Raw genomic sequence first — 24,178 nt, forward strand, 5'->3', positions numbered from 1 at the left:
CCCCACCAAAAGAAACACATTTTACAATCAGGCTTTCACAGGTTTGGAGAGAAACTGTCTATGAACTATTTATCATCCTTAAAGAGCCTCTTTCACAAAGAACTAATAAGCCAAGAGCGCCATCTTGTGTCCTACCTTGGAATCTTAAAAAGCGTTTTCACAGGATGCATGTCAAAGAGGGGAGGGTCTCCATCCCCCAGTTCAATAGCTGTGATCCCCAAGGACCAGACGTCACAGCGAGCGTCATAGGAAGAGTCATACTGCTGCTCACAAGCAATGACCTATCAGACAAAAGCAGGACACAACACATCAACCCCACCCACTGACACCGCAGATGTCCTCAAAGGCCCTTGGCCGATCTTAGCCCCTTCTCAGTTCCCTTGGCTATACTGATATTAAATTCCAGTAATAATAAGATGTCCGTTTTCTAGGCCTTATTTGTGTGGTTGATTTATCATCTGATATGTTCATTAACTTTTAAAAATGTATCAGTTCAGTTCAAGAAACATGCATTGAACCTTCTAGATAACAAGAACAGTGCAAGGGGAGGCACAAGGGTGAATACCTCACCACAGCCACCCTGATGTCCTTTAAGGAAAGGCTTTGTCTAGATCCTTCATCTCATTACCAGCTGCTGAATTCAACACTGAGGAGCAACTGTTCTCAAAGATGCCTATCTCCTGCACAAAGTCCCTAGGAGCACGGCATTTGAGCAGAAAGCTGCTGGGAGACTGATGTGCTTAACTTAAAAGAGGAACCACTCCCTCCCATTCCCCTTTTCCAAGAAAATCGGCCCCCTCCTCAAACCCCAACAACTGGTTTGTGTCTCAGCCCAGCTGCTGCTTCAGGTATTAGCTCTACTAGGTGCAAGAGAAGGGGAACCAGAAAATGCCCTTGGGCTTGTCATTGGTTTGGAAAGTATGGAACCTTGTGGGGAAATCTTTTTCTATCAACGTTTTGAGTCAGACAGGAAAAGTCCCACCACTTAGACTCTGGTGGCTATCACGGTGGGGTCAGGAGAAGGCAGGGGTGGGCCAGAGGCTGTGCAGGAACCAAATGCTCCTATTGGACCTTAAATCTGCTTCCTTGACCGAGGATGACCCATGGCTATGAGCAGGTGGGAGACTTTTATTAGAGTCTGATGATGTATGTCCAACAGCCTATGAGGTAGATATACAGCATCACTGGAGACCGCAGCAGGGCCAAAGTGATGGTCCTGCCTGCCCTCTTTGGCTGTCAGAAGGTCTTTGACTTTGAGTAAGATGGACCAACCGGCCATGGGGAGTAGAAGAGTGACGGATCTGGCTTACATATTAGCAGGCTACAGTGCTGAGGACACAATAATATGGAACATGAATAGAAGAAGCAAATCTAGTAAAGATGTTACTGCAGGACTCCAATCTAGAGACAGTGAGAAATAATCAGATTCTGATTATATAATTTTGAAGGTAGAGCCAACTGGATTTGCTGAATGGGACTTGTAAGGAAGAAGAGTCGAAGAACAGTTCAGTTTTTAACCTAGGCGATTCCAAAATGAGATGCGGAAGACAGTAGGAGAAGTAGGTTTGGGTTGAACAGCAGGAGCTCCATTGGGGACATACTAAGTCTGAGATGACTGTGAGACTTCCAAATGGAGACTACTTTTAGCTGGGTAAGACGCAGACTGCTGACCTAGAGAATAAACACACGTCGTTTGAAGCCACTGAATGTGTGATATTATGATATCAGTGACAGAAGACTAATACACCTGCTCTCTGCCAGACCCAGTTCACTGGTCTCATGATGCCAGGCAAACATGCCCGCCATCTTGCCCAAGACTTGGTGTTCCTTCTCCTATAATTTCCCTCTACCCTTCTCTTCTGGTTTCTGAACTAAAGAACCTTTTTCTATGTACCTGCATTCTTGGCCTGATCCCAGCCCAACCCTCTGAATAGACTATCCTGCCACAGAACATCCTTTTAACACATAAAAGTCATACTTTTAACACATTATTTTCAAATATGCATTCAAACTCAAGTTCAAATAATTCCGATTTTGGAAGCAGAGGCCATTACATTGCCCCCCGAAGATCTCACTTTCATCACCTCAATCTGGTGAGAAACTACATTATTCTAAAAGATCTCCAGAGAAGGCTATTTACCACCTTCCCTTCCAGAAATGACATTTCCAAACGTGTAAGACAAACATAATTTTAGACCTATCAATCAGCAAATAGTTCACCATTCTTATACATCCCTGTGAGAGAAAAAGAAGTAAGACTCTATCCTTCCCCAACAGGAGCTACGGCCAAGTGAAATTTAAAGTGAATCTATAATAAATTAAATGACAAACCATGACAACTAAAAATGTCCTAAGACAATATGTACTAGCATGTCCAATAAAGGATATGGGCTCCAAAAGCTTGGGATATTAGAGGGAGACCAATTCAGGCTAAGCAAGACAACAAAAAGTAAATAGTGCCCATAGTCCACAACTTCCAGAAAGAAATTCAAATCAACTTCTAGCTATCCTGGATGGGACACAGAAGGCAATTCCAAGAACCCGTCCAAATGTGGGAATGGAGACATCCTATCGATTCTCAAGTGCTGTCATAAAATATTCAAAACGTTTATCTGGTTTCCACTTCTCTTTACAGACAGTCACACATTATCTTCAGCTCAGTCTGATTAATAGAAGAGTATCCGTTGGCCAAATTCTCTTCCCTAAGCTCAGCTTGTAATGTGACAAAAGAATTATTTAAGCTTAGCCTTCTAGAGAAGTTTATAGAAAATGTCTCTAGTAAAATAACTCACAAATAATTATTGAGTACCCATGAGCCAGGCATGGTACTAGGTAGGTATATAATCATTCTGTCAGGTAGGTACTACTATCACCTTTTGTAGGTATGGAAACTGAGGCATAGCACAGTTAAATAGCTTCCCCAGTACCCATAGCTAGTCATGGTCAGGGACAGAATTTGAACGCAGGCAGAGGAGAGACAAGTAAACAGATTATCACAATGTGATAAAAGTACTCTAAATAATAAAGGTTATATTCAAGAAACAGTTGAATTATCAGCATCTGTACACATATTTTGACCAAACTAATCACGGTTTTGAGATTTGTGTCACCTAAACTCTATCTCTTCAGAGGGAGTCTCTCTTTCCATCTCTCTTTACTGGGTTACATGTGATGGGATTCAAAGAGGTACTCTGAGAGGTTGCATCCCAACTGAAGGTCAACACATCCTAGAACTGGATTCCCTATCAATCCAACAACAAAGTCTGCAACTATTTCTGTAGGAGAAAAAGTAATTTCATTCTCCTTAGCTCAGCATTCTCCTTGTCTCTAGGTAAAATAAAGCTGAGTTAAGAATGCTTAAATGGTCGATAGGTCTTGCCCCCAGGAGGAAGTGACCTCTCAAAGAGCTCTCTGAATCAGTTGTTACAATGCTCCACAAAGAAAAGGAGAGTGGCAATGTCAAGTAACTGCACTGCCCTGGCACCAGGTTTCCCAGGTTCTGTACGTCATATTAGAGGGGTGGGGAGAGAGGAGTCTGAAATGGTACTGACACGGGCCCAGGACCCCAAACACCTTGTCCTCTTCCACTCCTCAACCTCACCTCTACTGCCCCCAGGAGGAGACACGCCTAAGGCAAGTATATTCTCTCCTCTACCTCAAGCCTTTACTTCAGTCATAGGAGTATAAATGATGTTGGTGGCAGTGGAATGGGGAAGATGGAATAGGTGTGAGAGAGAGTTCAAGGGAAGACTTGCAGGACTTGGGAGGCTAGGAAAAGGGACACACCAAGGAAGACTAACATTATGACCCTGGGTGACCAGGAGAATGATGGTGCCATTTATAAAACAGGGAAGTCAGGAAGAAGAAGTCAGTTTGGTAGGCAGTGTAACAAGTTCAAATTGGGTCTAAGCTCTACCTCTAACTAGGTACAGAAAAATCATGTGTGCTCTTGGAAACTCACTTCTTTTTTTTCACATGTAGATGCAATAAGGAAAAAAAAATTCCATCAGGATCAGAAGCAGAATATACTAAAGGGTAACAATAAAGCACTGATGTGTTATCAGTGACTTCACGGAGTTTTATATTATAGTAAATATATCCTACATTTCGTTCGGAAAACCCGAACGCACTTTCTGGCCAACCCAATATATCATGAACTTTAACAAACTGGTAAATTTATCTTAATCCAGCATTGTGAATAGAAAAACTGCTAATGAATGTCAATTTTACAAAGTAAGAATTCTCCAAAGTTGATTTTAAAGTCCCACTAGCATGTTCATATGAAGAGGATATGCCTTCTGGAATGTTCCAAAAGATGTGTATGTAGACTGTTACAAAATATTTAGTGCACCTGGCAAAGGCTAAGAGCACAGAATAAAATGAATCAAAATAAAGAGAGCTCTAGTGCAGTATTTGCTAATGCCTATTGGCTCCAAGATTAAATTATTATCTCGCTGAGTCTCAACGAGTTTCAGGATAAGTCCCTACATACTTCTGCATACTCACCTTTAACAATCTTCAACTCTTTGTCCTGACATCGGTGAGTGTTTATACTGTTTCTGAGTTTTAATGAGTAGTTTTATCTACTTGGTGTTAATCTATCATTAACCTCATCACTCCTTCTAGGTTTTAAAGGGGCCAGTCTTAGGATCTCATCAATGTGAACTTTGAAGTAAACAGGAAGTAACCCAGGGTAAGGATTATGTCTTATCTTTCTTCCTTCCTCATCCACATCAATTTGTGGCACTCATCAGAGAAGATTTGTTGAAAAATCTTTGGATTGGAATCAGAAAGTCTGAACTCCATTATTCACCAGCTGGGTCCTGTGAAAACTTTGAGCTGAGGGTTCTTTAGTTATAGTGACCCCACTTTCTAGATCTATAAGATGGCAAGGTGGGGATGAATCATCTCTACTATCCCTTCCAGCTCTAATATTCTATGACTTAATGATTTCCAAATAAGTGGCTTTCTTATCTCAGAAAGATATCTCAAACTGAGAGACTAACCTCTCCATGCAAATTACCTAGCGAACAGTAGATCATTCTGGGGTGTGAAATGGGTGGCTGGAACCTTGACGGGATTTTATTGCCAGTATTTTGTAGAAGGTCTTAAGGTCTATGAAAAGATGCTGGTTGCTGTGACAATGAATCCGTTAAGGAAGATGAGCTTCAGCGACAGAGCAATTGTTTGGATGCTGGTTAATGGAGCATGTCCACGTTCCTACCTTGAAATGCAAACTTATGGCTTTTCTGATACATTTAGACTACACTGCTGCTTATTTTAGGAAGGGGAAAGACACTAATACTCGGATAACTAGCAATATCTATGCACTAACAGCCTCAGTGCTCAATGCCAATTTTACCCAGAGGTGGGCTTGAGCCTCCCAAATGTTGGTCATTACCACCTTGGCTGCCCAAAACTTCTTTCTGGAGGGAACCAAGGACAAGAAATAAGTTTTCACTATAGTTTAGCTCTACTGGTCTTTGTAGCAAAGGCCAGCAGTCAGCTTTCTTTGTTAGGGCAGTTCTTCGTAAGGCTTCTTCAAGCTAACAGGTTCCAAAGTTGTAGACTCTAAATCTTTCCCAGCCACTCCCTCCTCCCCTCTCCTAAAGGAGTTTATAGGGTAAAACTGCACCCACAACTTGATAACGCAACTGCTTTGACACATGTCATCTCTTTATCCATCCCGGGCATGGTCCCCTGAGTTCTGTTGAGGAGGCTGGCCCTTTCCTCAGCCATGAGCTGGAGAAAAAATAACTGTGAAAAGCTCTGGGACTGTGAAAAGACTTGCACCTCTGGATGGTGCAAGAAAATCCCAGAGCAAGCCATCTTCATTTTGGTTGCCACCCCCTCACTGGATAACTTTAGCAAATTATTTAATCTCCCTGTATCTCTTCTTCCTATGCAAATTAAACAATCCCTTCTTCATGGGTCTTATCTGAAGCACTGCTTAGGAAAATGCAGGTTACCCAGCTTTTTCTATGGCACCAAAATGTTAATAGTAGATAGCATTAGGTCACTGATGTATGGGTAATATCCATTTTATTTATTTACTTCTTTAAAACTTTTTGCATTTTCTAAAATGTCTACAGGGAACATGGATTATTTCTATCACAAAAAGAACAAATTTTGTCTGTTTTTCTGTCTTGAAAATGTAAATAAGTATTAGAAAGTTTGCCTTGATCTTCAAGGGTGTGCTTCCTTCCTCAGGGGTATGTACTGGCTGTGGGGATTCTTCATCAGCAAGGTGACAGGTTAAAGGTGTTGTCTTGGTTGTAAAACTAGGGTCCCATGAATTTAAAAAGAATTAAAGAAATTCTCTTCTCAACCATATTCTTTTCCATTGTAAGCACCAGACTAGAGTTAGTTCTTACACTTTCTCAGGCCACCACGATCCCATGAAATGCCCCATGATTACAGTTTCATTTCAGCCTAGACAAAGAGTAGGGCTTACTGATAAAGTTCCCAAGATAGGGGGTGAGATCCACCCTCTACCTCTTGCAGAAAGACTTGGGCTATAAGAACCTTAGAGAACAGTTTCTCCTCATCTCAAAGTCTTCATTATCTATAAAGAACATCTGTATTAAACTGGATGTAAAGGGGACAAAAAACAGTCAATGTATGAACTCCTGCATTCAGAAAACCTAGATTTCTCCAACCTATTTAACTTAAATCATTTATCAAATGATATATCAAAGAGCTGCTGGGCTGAAATCTCTTTCAATAATGTGATTTTTAACCAACACTTTCAAGCAAATAATATTATAGTAGCACCATCCACCATAAGGAAAAATGTTTTGCTCTTATAAAAAATGATTTACCCAACTTAAAAAACAATAGATGTTATTCAGACTATTTTATTTTTCCACTAATATTTTAAAATGTCATTAAAAATGCGATTAGGTTTGCTTTATATGATCTGATTTCTCATCTTACTAGAATTGATCATGTGATCCAAAATTATAACCAAAGGTCAAGATTAAAATTTCACTCAAGTACAGAGGCAAAATGCTGTTATCTCAAGAGCTAAATTTCAGCTCACAAAGAGGCAAAGCAAATAAACCTAAATCTATTAATCTTTGGCTGACCTTGAGCCCCAAAATACAGTCAACAGACTGGCAAATAAGATGGACTGAGAGGTAGGAAGGCAAATAGGATTCTAAATTTTGCTTACATAATTCACACAGCATAATTAATAAATGTTATTGATCATAAAGATTTCTAAAATGGAATTTCCCTGGAATTGTAAATTGCAGTTATAAATATTCCAGTGGCAAATATTATTCAACAGTTTTACATACAAACATCTTAAAGTGTTACAAGCTGAGATACTGAACAAGCTCATGAAATCTCTTCCCTTGGATGAAATATAACTTTGAGGGAGGATACATTTGAGATTTGAGTTTTTTTGCTAAGAGGATGTGGACTAGAAGAACTGAAATTTATGGGGGGTTTCATTTCTCTCTCTTTTTTTTTTTAGTTCATTCATAAAACTCAAGACTAGAACTGAATCTATACTTTGTATGCTAAGAAACTGCCAGAAATAATTTAAATTATACTGTTCTTATGAAATTCAGAAAGGTCTCTAATTAAAATATGATGTTCTACAAGTCTTGTCTCAGGATTGTAGCATTCAGCTTATGCCTTTAGAAAAATAAAACAAAGCTCAAATTAAAAACACTCAGGGCATCCCTGGTGGCGCAGTGGTTAAGAATCTGCCTGCCAATGCAGGGGACATGGGTCCGATCCTTGGTCCGGGAAGATCCCACATGCTGCGGAGCAACTAAGCCCCTGTGCCACAACTACTGAGCCTGTGCTCTAGAGCCCGCGAGCCACAACTACTGAAGCCCGTGCGCCTAGAGCCCATGCTCCACGACAAGTGAAGCCACAGCAATGAGAAGCCCGCGCACCGCAACTAGAGAAAGCCTGTGCGCAGCAACTAAGACCCAACACAGCCAAAAATAAATAAAATTAATTAATTAATTTAAAAAAATAAAAAGACACAGAACACACATACACAACACCACTTCCCACCATGGTTGGTGGAGGGCAGAGGGGGACTGTTCTGGGTTTGAGGCCAGCATACACAATGATTTTTGCACTTAAATTTCCCAAAGCCCTGGGAACATATCACTTATACTTAACTATATGGTAAGCCCTGCTCTCAAACTCAGGACCAGTATCACAGAACTGCCCTGTGGAAGGTAAATCAGCGACCCCAAATTTTTGTATGTGTCCTTAGTACTCAAAGGCTCCAAAGGGACACATTTGCTTAGAGACCCGGGATCATCCCACCACCCTCCCCGGCTCCAGCAACTTCCCCACATCAGAGATGATGCTGGAAGGGATCCTAGGATTCATTAAGTCAACCCCCCTATTTCACAGAGGAAGAAACTAAGGTGCTGGGGGAGAGCTGACCTGTCCAGAGTCACAGAGCTGGTTTGTGGCCAAACCAGGAGCAAACTCCATGGTGCCCGCATGAGGGAAGCATCTCCTGGGGATTATTATAGTACACAGAATGCTGAGCCATTGCCAAAGGCATTTCGTGCTCCATAAGCCATAGCCACACCATACTCTGAGCATGTAAGCACGCCCTCCATTTAAGCAGATGGAGTTCCTGCCGCCTCTCACTTCCCCTGTCCCCTCACTTTCCCTTCCGCTGCCCCTTTCCTTTGTCAGCTAGTGCTCCAATTCTACCAGAGTTCAGTTAAGGAAAGAATGAGTAGGAGTTCTATAATTCAGTTCATTTTACAGCTGTTAAGTCAGGTATTCTTAGCCCAGGTGAGGAAACAGATTCGGATGGGCTCAGAAATTTCTCAAGGTCACACAGCGAGTAGGTAACAGAACTAAAGCATAAGCCCGTGACAAGACACTAATGGGGAGGGGGTTCTCCTCCACAGTACATCTGAAAAACAGGCAGGGAAGCAAATCGAACAGAATATCTGAGTGCTCCCGCACGGGCACACCCCTTTATCTGCACGTAGTCTCTGGGTTCTGTCCTCCCCCAGGCTGATGTCGCCAGGCAAACCAGAATGCCCTCGGGAATGTCACACATTCCTACCGAAGAGTGATTTCCTTTAACCGTTTAAAGAAGGTGTGGGGAAAAGCTGGGCCATAATAGAGCACCATAAAAACAAGTCTGCACACCCCTACCCGCTCCTGCTCCATCTCCACCCCAAGGCTCCTCTGGGTCCCATTCCTACTGCTGACTGCCCGCCTCCCTTTTCTTTCCTCCGACAGCTCAAGGACCGTCGGACAGAGGAGCCGATGCAGCGTTGGCCTAGCCGTGAACTCCCTTTCCCTTTCTTGGGGCTGAGCCCCTACGCCCTGGACGGGGCAGTGGAAGCACTGACCAGAGGGTAGCCACCAGGTGATTTGAGACTCAGAGCTCAGGAAGAGCAGAGGCCGGCTCTGACGTTTCTTCAGCAAACACTTCTGCCCCTGCAGGAACAGTTCTTCCTCTTTGGTAGATGAAGAAGGGGAAACAGCAGGTGTCTTGCCCTTCTCACCTCCGCAGAGAGGGGTGGGAGGACAGCCTGGAAAGTTCCAAATGCTCACAGAGGCTATTACCTTGAAACATCTTACTTAGCACTGAGCAGAAGGCAGGATGGGGAAGGGGGGATATGAGGTCTCTGCTCTGGGCTCACATGCTTCTGCACATCTGGGAGCTGAGGCCTCAGATGGGGGTCCTATATTTAGACCCGCCAGGAGGAGGGTAACAACAAGTCACCTCCAGGGCCAGCCCCCCACCTCCACACTGACAGATGACATATGACTCAACCCCACAGAGCTCCAGCTGAGAGGGGAGCTATCGCTGAAGCTGAGGGTACAATCCGGGGCTGCGCCAGTCACTCTGCCCTTGCCCTGGGCCCTTTACCCACCGGAGCCCCAAGTGCCTGGGTTGTGCTCCAGGCTCCTTAAAGGCAGAACCACTCTGGGAATGCAGGCAGGGTCAGCCCCAGAATGAGAAGGGAGGGAATCCCTGCTTCTTAGAGACTGACACAGGAATCTGGAGGGAACCAGGGAACACAAATGGCTACAGAATCTCAGAGGTGAATGTCTTGGGGGAAGACACACAGGTCTTTCAGCCAAGGATCCAAGGTTCTAAACCCCTCACTTGAACCTGTTGAGCAACCAAAGCCTACATTCCTCACAGTGAAGTAACTGGCAGATGGGATCCCAAGAATCCTCAGCCTTTTAGAACAGAGACAGGTAAAATCAGACACTGAAGGTCTCGCCATTGCCATTGTTTCACCCTTATTGAGATCTTGGAGAGATCCCACCTTCCTTATCTGACTAATACCAGAGGCACGGAATGTGAGAGATGGAAGAGGCTTTTCCCCCTGGAAACTATAAATGTTCTCTGAAACACAGAAGGAACCTAGGAGGCAGAGACTACCCAGGCCAGTCTCCTTCCAGCTGAGAACAGGATAGGGAGGGTTGGGCTCAGGCAATAGGCACCACCATTTTTAAAGCACTTACTATGCTGGGCACTGCAGCAAGCACTTTCAGTACATCGTTTCATTTTGTCCTCTGACGCTGTTGGTCAGTGATCAGGTGGGTAAGCAGGGTATCTATGATTTGCTCCCAGGTGTATCTGACTCCAAAATTTGTACTCTTATCTCTTCTACCAAACGTGAAGCCATAATAAACTAACTGAACCACAATCGCTTTTTTAAAATGAGTGGCAGAGCTGTAACTATTTAAAATCCAAATCTCCTAAATTCTATTCTGAAGAACTTTGTTATTTTATTTTTCCAGATCCTTCCCTTGGGCATTAATTACATTGGTTTCTAGTGCCATGCTGAAATATTGCACTTTCCTCAACATAATAGGAAGTATAATTTTTATCTAAAATAATTTTTAAATTGGAAAAGAAAGATATTCATCTTATCTGGTACACTGGTGGTTGCAATTAAACTGTTTGCTCTAGTATAGTGGCTAAGAGGGAGGATTTTGGAGCTAAATACCTGGGTTAAAATCCTGGTGGCATCACCTAACAACCTGTCCAAGGACAAGAACACTACTTTCTGTGACTTATTTACTTTCTCTAAAATATTGGACTAGTAACAGCAGTAACTTTATGGGGTTATTGTAAGGATTACAAATGAATTAATTCATACAAAGCACTTAGTGCCTGGCACATAGTAAGCACTCAACAGATGCTATTAATTCTTATTAGGTACCAAACCCATTAGCTAGAGCTTAGGGAACAAAATGGTAATAATGACAACAATAATATTTCAGCTCTGTAGTGGTTTATGGCTTTCTCAGCCCCTCAACACAAAATACCTCTTTTGTCATTTCTATTCCTGGCAGTGCCAAAGGAAATAGCATTATTGTATCATTTAGCTAGGAACGGCATAATTGACCAAGGCAAGAGTGGTTGCAAAAAGCCTGCGATATTTCTGCACTGGTGTAAGCCAGTTGTTATGGCAACCGTCCCCAGTCAACCCTTTGCCAGGGAGAGAGAGACCCATTTTTGGAGCCGTCACAGCACATCTGTTTCTCCACTCAGCTGATTAGCTCTTGTTTGCAACAATTAGCAGATGGAAGTAAAAATGAAAAAAAAATTTTTTAAAGAAGCAAATATTTATTTTATCCACAAGTCTGCTTTCTAATACAGAAACAGACCTTTGGCTATTTTAGGAAGATTCCAAGTAAACTGGATCCTTAATATATAGGCTGCTTCTCTCATTGGTGGGATGGCAAAGTGTAGTCAACCTATACATTACACATGATAGGTCCTTCATGTATGTCTTTTAAACTGATGTGTCTCCACCACCACTCCACCTCTGCACAGCTTTGTTGTAGGAGCTGACTCAGCATACACTTTCCATACTGTACATCCCATATGAACACACTGAAGCAAAAGAATACAAGGCTGGCGGGCTAGGAAACCTGAATTCTGGGGGCACGTCTGCTCTGAACGAGCATGAATAGTATCCTCTCCCTGCCTTAGTTTCTTCACCTGTAAAATGTAACTTGGATTCCCATGCTCTCTGAAAAGCCAAACAGCTCCAGTATTTACCAGATATGTGAATTTGGGCACAATACCTCCTACCCCTCTTTAAGCCTCATTTTCCTCAGTGGTAAAATGAAGAAAATAATATCTACTCTAGAGAGCTGTTGTGAGAATGAAATAAAATAATGTATTAAAAAAGCACCCGGGGCTTCCCTGGTGGCACAGTGGTTAAGAATGCAGGGGACACGGGTTTGAGCCAGTCCAGGAAGATCCCACATGCCACAGAGCAACTAAGCCCGTGCGCCACAACTACTGAGCCTGTGCTCCAGAGCCCTCGAGCCACAACTACTGAAGCCCACGCGCCTAGAGCCCGTGCTCCACAACAAGAGAAGCCACTGCAATGAGAAGCCTGTGCACCACAACCAAGAGCAGCCCCCGCTCACCTCAACTAGAGAAAAGCCCGTGCGCAGCAAAAGACCCAATGCAGCCAAAAATAAATATATTAAATAAATAAATTTTTTAAAAAAGAAAACTAAATGACTTACTGGGTATACAGTATCTGACACATGTTAGGTACTTAGTTAAAAAAAAAAGAAAAAAAGCACCCATCCCAGTCCCGGTGCATTAGTGGGTGAGTCCTCAGTAAGTGAAATTTTCCTTCCCACTGTATACTTGCTTAGTAGGTGGAATATTCCAACTATCTGACAATCAGCTGCACACGGCACTGAAGCTGGTCCTTGAGGTCCCCTTCTCGCCAGACATTACCCCCTGGAGTTGCTGGACCATTAGAAAATCTGGGTGTCCCAAGGAAAGAGACAGGCACCTCTCGTGGCCAAGGAGCACTCAAGGGGTTCTGGATGGCAGCCACTTACCATCTAGAACAGAAGTATTTCAATATTTACTATCACAGTAAGCACACCCCCTAAAATTTTTCTTCTCCTACACTGCTGAGTTGATACTGTTTTTACCCAGCATCTTTCAACTTTATGAGTGTCCACATGAGATTCAAGAGGAAATAAGTGGAGAGTGTTGTGAATATGATAGTCAGTTCATGATGCAGCTTCAAGCTGCCCCGGTGAACTGCTGTTTGGACTGCGTGTCAAAGTTTGACGGTGGTCTGGTCACATTCCATTAGCTACCTGGTTTGAAGCATAGCCTATTTGAATTAAATATTGTAGTTAGGCTGGTGAAATCAAAATGGAAATACAAATGGGAAAAGAATAATTTGGTTCAATTTCTCAAAAATAAAATAGGATCAAGGATCATTCTGCTGCATTTTCAAAATAAAAGCACTGGTGGTATGCAATGGTTTTATTCCACTGGCATTGGCATTGCATACATTGCTGTCATATTTAATCTAAATACCACTTATTCACACAAGCAGAAGTGAAAGCATATTAGGATCAATATACTATGCAGGCCACCATACGAAGACAATGTCCATTTGAACCACTACTGATTATACTTTCAAGGACTCGTCTTGACCCAAAGCCTGGCTCACGGAAGAGAGTATAAATGTTTGTTGAATGGAATGCTACTTAGCCATAAAAAAAAATGAAATAACGCCATCTGCAGCAACACAGATGGACCTAGAGATTATCATACTAAGCAAAGTCAGTCAGACAGAGAAAGACAAATACCATATGATATCACTTATATATGGAATCTAAAATATGACACAAATGAACTTATCTCCAAAACAAAAACAGACTCACAGACATAGAGAACAGACTTGTGGTTGCCAAGGGGGAGAAGGGATGAGGGAGGGATGGATTGGGAGTTTGGGATTAGCAGATGCAAACTATTATATAGAATGGATATACAACAAGGAGGTACTGTATAGCACAGAGAACTGTGTTCAGTATCCTGTGATAAACCATAATGGAAAGGAATGTGAAAAAGAATATATATATATATATATATATATATATATATATATGTATGTATATATATAACTGAATCACTGCTATATAGCAGAAATTAACACAACATTGTAAATCAGCTATACTTCAGTAAGATAAAAATTTTTTTTTAAGTTTGTTGAATTGAACTGACAAATGGAAGATTATTCCTGTGGACACTCTTAAAAGACTCTTTGTTGGAAAGAGTAATTCTCCATTTGAAAAATAAAAATGTGAGGTTTGTGTAGGACTGAGTCTCAAGAACTGCAGCCTGGTCCCAAAGCATCTTGGATGCAAGCACATATCCTGAGAGAATCTCTGAGTCATACACAGAGCAACTGGGCACTTGCTCCTGAGAGGCACTGTCAAGGTCTCCACCCCATAATCTGCCTACTCCTCAATTTATCCACTACAGCAGGCAAGATGCAACACTGGCTTTTCCCTGATGAGAAGGGAACCAGTTTCAGGCAATCTGGGCAACAGAAGCTCACCATGGACCACTAAACTGCCCGTAAATAGAAACACTCCACATATTTTCTTCAACCCAGCTGAAACTGAAAAGTCACAAACACCTCATGAGAAATGTACAAAGCCAAGAGCAGGTTTCTCTTATTTGTATTTTGTGGTTCTGAGAACACCAACTTGCCGCGGATTGTAACGGGAACACCATCTTCTGAGTTATGCCACACTAAATATTAGTTGAGTGGCCTCAGTTATGCTTTCCTTTAATAATAAATTAATCAAAATCTACAGAGAAATTTGTGAATACCAATAGTTTTAAAGCCCTCCTCAAACTACCCTCCAAATTCATCTTCTCCTTTGACTTTTTTACCAATGTATTCATTCATCCAACAGATGCTTATTGAGTATCTAGCCTGTATCAAGCACTGCACTGAGAGCTGGGCATCCCAAGTCCCTGCCAGAGTTTAGAGTCCAGTTGGGAGACCTGCTTACCGACAACTATTGGGTTGGCCAAAAAGTGCCTTTGGTTTTTAAGTAAAAATAAAAGACACATTTTTCATTTTCACCAAGAACTTTATTGAACAACGTATTCAATGCTTTATTCCACTACTTTCTGCCATTTTTCAGGCAAATTCATCATTCCATCTTCCCAAAACTTTTTATCCTTTTGAACAAAGAATTCTTCCAGGTGCCCTTTATAGTCTTCCAGGGAATTGAAATTTTTTCCATTAAGAGAATTTTGTAAAGACCAAAATAAATGGAAATTTGAAGGTGCAATATCTGGTGAATATGGCGGATGAATCAAAACTTCCCAGCCAAGCTGTAATGGTTTTTGCCTGGTCATCAAAGAAACATGCAGTCTTGCATTATCCCGATAGAAGATTATGCATTTTCTGTTGACTCATTCTGGATGCTTTTCACCAAAGTGCTGCTTTCAGTTGGTCTGAGAGCAGTACTTGTTGGAATTAATCATTTGGTTTTCCAGAAGGAGCTCATAATAGAGGACTCCCTTCCAATCCCACCATATACACCACATCACCTTCTTTAGATGAAGACTGGCCTTTGGTGTGGTTGGTGGTGATTCATTTCACTTGCCCCACAATCTCTTCCATTCTACATTATTGTACAGTATCCACTTTTCATTGTCTGTCACAATTTGTTTTAAAAATGGAACGTTTTCATTATGTTTAAGTAGAGAATCGCACACAGAAATACAGTCAAGAAGGTTTTTTTTTTTGCTTAACTTATGTGGAACCCAAACATCAAAGCGATGAACATAACCAAGCTGGTACAAATGATTTTCATTGCTTGATTTGGATATTTTGAGTATGTCAGTTATCTCCTGTGTGGTATAACATTGATTGTTCTCAATTAATGTCTCAATTTGATCACTGTCAACTTCAACTGGTCCACCCGACTGTGGAGCATTGTCCAGTGAGAAATCTCCAGCACGAAACTTTGCAAACCACTTTTGACACGTTCAATCAGTCACAGCACCTCCTCCATACACTGCACAAATCTATTTTTTGCATATCAGTTGCGTTTTTACCTTTCTTGAAATGATAAAGCATAATATGCCAAAAGTGTTGCATTTTTTCTTCCATCTTCAATATTAAAATGGCTACACAAAAATTCACCAATTTTGATAAGTTTTTTTTAAATGCACACTGATGTGACAGCTGTCACAATACAATCTAACAAAATTGTTTTGAATGAAGTTAAAGACAACTAAGTGTTACTAGAGCTATCTTAAGGAAAAAACCGAACAAACTTTTTGGCCAACCCAATACAATACAATGGTCATGGTTTGCTAATGGAGGGTGTAAAGGCTGCAGTGGAAACTCAGGGAAAAGAACCTCAGTTGGCCAAGGATGAGGGAAGCTTTCCTAGGGGAGTTGCATTTGCACTGAGACTTGAAGATTGAGGAGGAATGTTCCAGAGTTCTGAGGGCCATCCCAGATGATGTAACAATATATGGAAAGGTTTAAAGGAATGACACATAAGGATAGATTTGGAGAATTACCTGTTGTTCACTTCTGTTGAGGCATTAAAAACAAGTAAATTGGGGAAAAGTAACCTGAAATGAGGCTGGACAGTACAGAAGCTGGAATATGAAGGGCTTTGTTCCCCATTCAAAGGAATCTTGACTTTGTCCTACAGTGTTTCTCAAGTGGGGTTCATAAGGTCCCTATGAAAATTTTTATGTTTTTGCTTTTGTTTCAATGATAGTTTATTAATAATAAAATGGGAGAAGTTGCAATAAAAACATGTTCCAGATCATCTGGATGGCTAATTGACACACAATTTCAGTGCCCATATTTATGTTTATTATTAAGCCGGCACTAAGCCAACAGAGATGTGCCAGTTAGAGGCCAAAGGAGATGCTGTTTAAACAAAGAGATCACTCTCGCTCAGTAAAGTGGTAGGAGAACTGGGTCACCACATGGTATGCGGTAGTAAGGTTGACAAAATAACTCAAAATAATCCATGCCATCATGCTCTGAAACATATTCACATTGCAAAGGACAACTGAGTTTCACAAAACAATGTTATTTGTCTCATTAAATTAAAGCTGTTTACTTGAACACTGCTGGCTTTGTAGTTTTTTCATAATACATTTTTTTCCCTTTTGGTTTTATAGCATTACAAATATAAATGACTAGATAAGTGTATGTCTAGTTTCATGGTTTTTAAAATCAATTTAAGATTTAAGTAAACACTGGAATCTGCAGGGATTTTCTTTTTCTCTAAAATGGGTCTGTCCATTATCCAAGTATGAAAGAGAAGCCCACTGAGATAGAATAAATTTGAGCATATTGGCGTAAGCCGATTACTGTGTTAGGAGACCACCTTGGCAGTCACACAGAGGAAGGAAAGCCCAGGGACAGAATGGAGATGGAAAGACCTCTAAGGAGATGATTGCCGAGTTCTCTTATTAAAAGAACCCATTTGCTTGATCCAAGAGAGCTGCTCTCAGGCCAGAGTGCTGTGGAATTAAAATCCTGACCTGACAAGCAAAGATGTACAGTGCCTCTGTTTCAGGGTATGTGGTATCTAGCCCGAAGATTCCCCAAACTTCTATATGTGTCATTTCATAGAGGATTCTGTGGTAATGCCAGTACTAAATTAGGGCGAAATCCCAGGTTTTACTACAGAGCCAAAAAAGTACACAAGGGAAGTTACTATGTATCTGGTAACAAAAAAAACAACCAGGTCTATGGCATATAGTTCTGTAAGCCAGCTGGAGCTGAAATCTGTCTCTTCACCAAGCCATGTGTCACTGGGGCTGCATCTATCCAGGGAAGGTGACTTTTTCTAATTTACACAATGGCTGGATGAACTTGTCAAGCCAGGACCCTTGTAGAGGGCTGCATCTTCTGGAGGGGTCACCTTTTTCTAACTGCATGAAGGTATTCTGTGGGCCAGCTGTGACTTAATCCCGATTCTCTGAAATTAAGTTCTGGTTTGTCATCATTATCACTCACCAAACCAGAACCCTCACAGTTCAATGAGGATAAAGGATTTTCTTCTTCCTGAAAGTGAAGTGTGTGACCTTGCCATAAAAAAGGCACAGTACCAAGGCTCTCAGCAAATACAAAGAAATAGTTGCCCTCTGCTTACCTCAGGGGCCATCCAGAATGGGGTGCCAACAGATGTGTTTCTCCGCAGACGTGTACTGGTGAGTTGAGCTGAGACGCCTATAAGAAAAGGGTGTCACAATTCAGCAGTGAGCAGAAGATGATGCTAGACCAGGGGCTGGCAAACTTCTTCCATAAAGGGTCAGACAGTAAATATCTTAGGCTTTGCGAGCCTAAGGCCCTGTCACAGCTATTCAACTCTGCCACTGTAATGTAAAAGCAGCATAGACAACACAGAAGCAAATGAGTGTAGCTGTGTTTCCACAAAAATTCATTTATGGATGCATAGTTTTCACGGTTATAAAATATTTTTCCTTTGATTTTTTTCCCAACCATTTAAAAATGTAAAAACCATTCTTAGTTCACAGGCCGTAAAAAAACAGGAGGCAGGTCAGATTTGGTTCACAGGCTGTAGTTTGCCCACTGTTGTGTGGGAGCATATATCTATCTAAATCGAGCATTTCTACCATACTGCTGCAAAATTGGAATCAAAAGAAAACATCAAGAACTAGGATCAATCCAAAATACCTTCCTATTATATTTCCAAAATATTTCAGGTGATATCTTTCTTAAAATGGTGCTTCATTTGATGGAGGAAGAAAATTGGCATGTATTATCTATAATAGAGCATCAGTGTAGACGTAAAAAGTTTTCAGTGCCTTATCTTACCTAGAAGGCTGGAAACCTGACATGAAAAATACATTTGTCAAATGGAAAAAGAAATTAACTAATAATATTATTATCTAGGGCTCAATGTTGAGGACCTGAATTTTAATATAATTCCAATGTACTTTGTCATAGTCTTAAGCCAGCTCTCTTCTTTATGCCATAATGGATGTAAAGGTACACTGGATTAGGAGTCAGAAGACCTGTTTCCCATCTCAATTACGTCTTTTCCTAACTGTATGACCTCAAGCAGACAACCTCACGCTGAGCCTCAGTTTTCTTACCTTCAAACTGGGGATAATGCTACTCATCACACCTAACACAAAGAGTTCTTCTTAAATACCAAGTAAGAGAACAACTGTGGGGGCTTCCCTGGTGGTGCAGTGGATAAGAATCTGCCTGCCAATACAGGGAACACGGGTTCGAGCCCTGGTCCGGGAAGATCCCACATGCCGCGGAGCAACTAAGCCCATGCGCCACAACTACTGAGCCTGCGCTCTAGAGCCCGTGAGCCACAACTACTGAGCCCACGCACCTAGAGCCCGTGCTCCACAAGAGAAGCCACCGCAATGAGAAGCCTGTGCACCGAAACAGAAAGTAGCCCCCACTCGCTGCAACTAGAAAAAGCCTGCGCGCAGCAACGAAGACCCAATGCAGCCAAAAATAAATAAAATAAGTAAATTTTTTTAAAAATGGAACTGTGAAAATGATTTATAAATTGTAAAGTATTTTACAAATATAAGGTATTATTTTATACCAAGCAAAATCTAATGCAGCCCTTAAGAGAATAACAATGGTGGCCACTAATGCTGTTGATAAGAACTTAGAAATCTGAATACATATGCTCATCAGCAAAAAACATACCTTTAAAAACATTAGGCATAGATTTGCCAAGGACCATGGGTTGTTTTTTCAGGGTAGTTGTGCTAACTGCTTGCATTCCTTATTCTTTATTAGGAAGCCAAAGAGGGCTCTTTAAACTCTATTTAAACCCTCTGCAATTTTTCTTTGCTTTTTAGTAAATAAACCAATATACTTAGCGTAATTTCATTTATTTTTGAGTAATTTCTTCTGAGCAAATGATTCACTGATACATTTTAACACTGAATTCTTTCTTACCAATAAAACAATGAATATTCAAAATCATCAATCTTTTCTCCTACTACACTGACAATGATAAAGAACATTTTAAAAAGTGCTTCTGTAAATGGTTTCTCATTATTTATAACAATCATGCTGAGGTACTAATTGTTGTTGAACCTGTTTAGAAGACTAAACCATTCGATAAACTTAAAAAGGAAAACCAAATGGTTTCTTGGTTTGTGACTATCAACACAGGAGTGTCACAAGCAGATATTTAATAGTTCTCTGGCCTTAGGTGATATTGCTCTGCGTTTCCTTTCACACTTCCATTTCCTGTTAATGTTTCCAGTTCAACCAGCCTCACACGTAACAGCAACAATCACAATTTAAAGGGATGTTAGCTTTCAGACCCAAAGGACTATTTTACCTTCTGCTCACTGGGAATAAGTATGCCTAAGGCTAGAGAAAATCATTTGAAAGACCAAACTGCTTTCTCTTTTCATATGCAAAAAAGAATAGACAAAATGTAAATTATAGACAATTGCCCTGAGATGTGAACTCCTTCCCAGAAAACCAAAGTTTTTCCCTCGAATTCTTCTTTTGAAACACTATTATATTCTCTTTTTAAAAAATTGCTTCTAAAGCTGAAAACAGATTAACAAACAGCATCTCCTAGGGTGATCCATCTGGTGAACCACCCCCCCATTCTCCAGCCTGTGTGTGACTGGAAAGGCCCTCAGCCTATGGCGTAGAAGACAGGCCCCAGTCTTCTGAGACTGCAATAAATTGTTGCCTTTGGCTAAACCACACACATCAAGAAAACAAACGACAAGCAGTCATTACCAAAGTCAACGAGCTTAACTCCTCCTTCTGTTGTCAGAAGAATATTATTCCCCTTGACATCACGGTGGATGATTCGGTTATTGTGCAAATGCTGAAGGCCCTGCATGGTGTCCCACCGCCACCAAACAACAGGAAAGAGAAAAGGAAAATTTGCATGGTTATTTTTAAACAGTTACCCTACAATTAAAAATCTAATCAAAGTCCACATTTGGCTACACCTCCCTATTATACACCTTGCATATTATAGGGCAGTTTCCTCTTGTTAATATGCAATGGAGAGACAACCAATGACAAATTGCCCCCTCTGCCCCCAGCTTGATGGACGTCCTTACCAAGAGGGCCCCATATAAGATGTATGAGATCACTGCTTCATCCAGCCGCTGGCCACACCTGAGTAGACCTTTGACAAGCTCGGTGACGGAGCCCCCATTACACAGCTGCAAGAAGAGGTGCGGCGGGGAGAGAGACAGCAAGAGAACACATACAAAAAGAAAAGAAAAGCACATTAAGAAGAAAAGCCCACTTATTACCGACTCAACGTAGTAAAATAAATTTGCAAATCACAAAACTCCAGGTCAGAACAATTAAACTTCACTTTTCCATTACACAATCAAATCTCATTCTGTGTGTGTGTGTGTGTGTGTGTTTATTCAAGGTGATGATTTATGAGTGAAAGTGCATGTCCAAAAAGCTGATTTTTTTAAATTGTTAAGTGAAATATAAAAGCACAAGACATTATTTAGAAACTAAAAAAAGAAAGCATATAAGGAATCATGGTGACTTATGGGATATTTTCATTTTACATTTTTAAAAAAACATGCATTTTGAAGGGAAGACTGAAAGAGGCAAGATGGACACCCTTGACACTTAGGAGGGAATACATTTTATTTCAATCTCCCTGTCTCCAGTGCTGGCACTGCAGGCAGCAGAAGCCCAACCAGCAGCTCTTTCTCGAGTTGCCACTGCACGTCAAGTTTATGGAGTGAAGCTGCATCATATGTGCATTTAACCTTTTCATATTCAACTGTAGAAGTTCAGCAACTTTATGCTCTTCTTTTTTTATTCCTGTAATTAAAAACACTGTAAAAGTATATCATATTTCCTCTTTTTACGTATTATACATTACTGAGATTTGAGAATGCGTAAACCAGACATACTATTCTTTCACAGCAATTTAAGGGTTTTCAAGGGTGATTTTGACTAAGTGCAGAAGGCAATGTGCCGGTTTGGGTTTGCTACATGCCATCTTAAGTCAAGGGTTCTTAACTTGTTTCAGCAGGGCTTGTAAATACCTTGAAACTGTAGGCAGCATGTTGTATATGCATCTTGCACTTTTCTGCTGAGAAAATTCAGAGCTTTTGTTGGATACTCAGAGCCCTCCTTGTCCTTATACAGGTTATGACCCTACTTTAGAGATCTAGGTTTCCTCCTGGCACTTTGTCTACAATCTGGGAAAGATTTAACTAGTGAACAGTGGGGGGTCCTCTGGGTTGTGGCTGCTTGAGTCAACTGGCTTTTCATAAGCAAAGAAATGTGAGGAGCACAGATTAGCACCTTTCCTAAAAGAAGACATTCTTTATCAAGATAATAATACATTAGGATCTATTCGACTCTAATGAACATCTGCAAGGTTTTAATAAATGGTGAGCAGGTGTTTTTGTTTGATGTGTGTATTGTTCCCCAGTACATATGTAGCAGATACCTTGCACACACATTAACAATCCAGATAAACTGGAAATGAATCTGCCCATGTTTTTACCATTTAAGTTGCTCTTAAACAATAGTATTTGACTAAAAATATAATACAAAATTAGGAATCTTTAAAACTAGGATAAAATTACTATCTGTCAGGAATGATTCAGGAAGGAGCCAAGAACAGTGAAATGCACTGAAGGCTATAATGGTCCCATGAGTCTGGGATTATATAAGTGTCCTTGGAATCCTCTCTCTACCAATGTCAGATGTAACTTGTAACTCAACACTGATACCTCTCATGGCCCTAATGTTGAGTACCAGGATAATGTCTTCCAAAGGATTCCACATTCTTTTTATTTCAACTATGTCTTACATGACCCTGAAAGGGCACATAACATTCAATGTTCAATCTAATACTCTCTTGAGCAGTGAATGCATTTTCGGTGTCATGATTCGTAAAATAATCTTAAAAGCTAAGCTTTCGACAAATATATAATAATTTTCTCAGGACTCCCCAAATTAGATTTATATTTCAAGTAACAAAAATTGGAGAACTGACCACAGAGTCAAATGATGATTATGAAAGAATGTAGGACATGACATGAGGGAAGTTCTCAACCCACAAAAAGAAAAGCTTTTCTGGGGCTGATGGCGTAGAGCTTGGAGAGCTTGACAGAATAAGATTAGGGTGAGGATGCTCCCTCTTGGGGGTGGTTGTGTAAGGGGATAATGCTAATGAAACCATTTCTTATGAACCTCTTTTTATATGGAAATCTAAGGGGAGACCTCCTCACAGGAGCCTCATGCTAAAAAAGGGGTGTTCATGCTGAGTGGAATGGCAGTGGAGTATGGTGAGGTCCATCAAGGCTGGGATTCTAACAGTTCCCTACAGCCTGCTCATGACTTGCAGGAGATTCAGAACTTAATGCTCCAGTTGGGTTCAGGGACAAGGCTACAGTTTGAATGAGAAGGAAAGACAGTGAGTGCAGACCTCACGATAACAAGGAGTATCAGGGACCTGGGACATGGGGAAGCACCAAAGGCAGACAGTAGAAGGACTTAGGCTCACCAATTGGAGGTCCCTGACCTCACTGCCATGGCTTTACATGACCATTTTCTGTATCCAAATCCAGATGTCACCCTGGAGAAGGAAATATGAACAGGGAAAGAGAAAACCACTAAAAAACTAAGTCCTTATCCAAGTGACTAAGCTTTGAACTGGATTGTGAAAATGGGATACAAATTCCCAGAACCTGCCCCTTCCCAAAGAAGTCACTCTATGGACTAAGTTTAACAGGATAAGTTAAAATCAATTATCTTCTCTAGGCAGGCTGGGGGTTCAAGAACAAAGTTGGGTTTAGTTATTAAAAAGAAAGTTACGTGCTGGGAAAACTGGACAGCTACACGTAAAAGAATGAAATTAGAACACTTCCTAACACCGTACACAAAAATAAACTCAAAATGGATTAAGACTTAAATATAAGGCCAGACACTATAAAACTCGTAGAAGAAAACATAGAACACATTATGACATACATCACAGCAAGATCCTTTTTTGACCCACCTCCTAGAGAAATGAAAATAAACAAATGGGACCTAATGAAACTTAAAATTTTTTGCACAGCAAAGAAAACCATAAACAAGACGAAAAGACAACCCTCAGAATGGGAGAAAATATTTGCAAACCAAGCAACTGACAAAGGATTAATCTCCAAAATATACAAGCAGCTCATGCAGCTCAATATCTAAAAAACAAACAACACAATCCAAAAATGGGCAGAAGACCTAAACAGACATTTCTCCAAAGAAGACATACAGATTGCCAACAAACACATGAAAGGATGCTCAACATCACTAATCATTACAGAAATGCAAATCAAAACTACACTGAGGGGCTTCCCTGGTGGTGCAGTGGTTGAGAGTCC

General features: G+C 41.0%; 1 protein-coding gene across 1 annotated transcript in view; it reads right to left on the bottom strand.

The window, feature by feature from the left end:
• Positions 1-24,178, bottom strand: part of MYO3B (myosin IIIB) — a 428,901-nt gene that overhangs the window by 370,477 nt on the left and 34,246 nt on the right. The window contains exons 4-7 of the mRNA XM_007459030.1: positions 20,891-20,995; positions 20,559-20,658; positions 17,950-18,026; positions 136-281 (exon numbers count right to left, since the gene is read on the bottom strand). Of these exons, the coding sequence (XP_007459092.1) occupies positions 136-281; positions 17,950-18,026; positions 20,559-20,658; positions 20,891-20,995 (428 nt within the window). The remainder of the gene's footprint in view (positions 1-135; positions 282-17,949; positions 18,027-20,558; positions 20,659-20,890; positions 20,996-24,178) is intronic.

Source organism: Lipotes vexillifer, unplaced genomic scaffold (assembly GCF_000442215.2).
Source record: "Lipotes vexillifer unplaced genomic scaffold, Lipotes_vexillifer_v1.1 scaffold1241, whole genome shotgun sequence".
Classification (NCBI taxonomy): domain Eukaryota; kingdom Metazoa; phylum Chordata; class Mammalia; order Artiodactyla; family Lipotidae; genus Lipotes; species Lipotes vexillifer.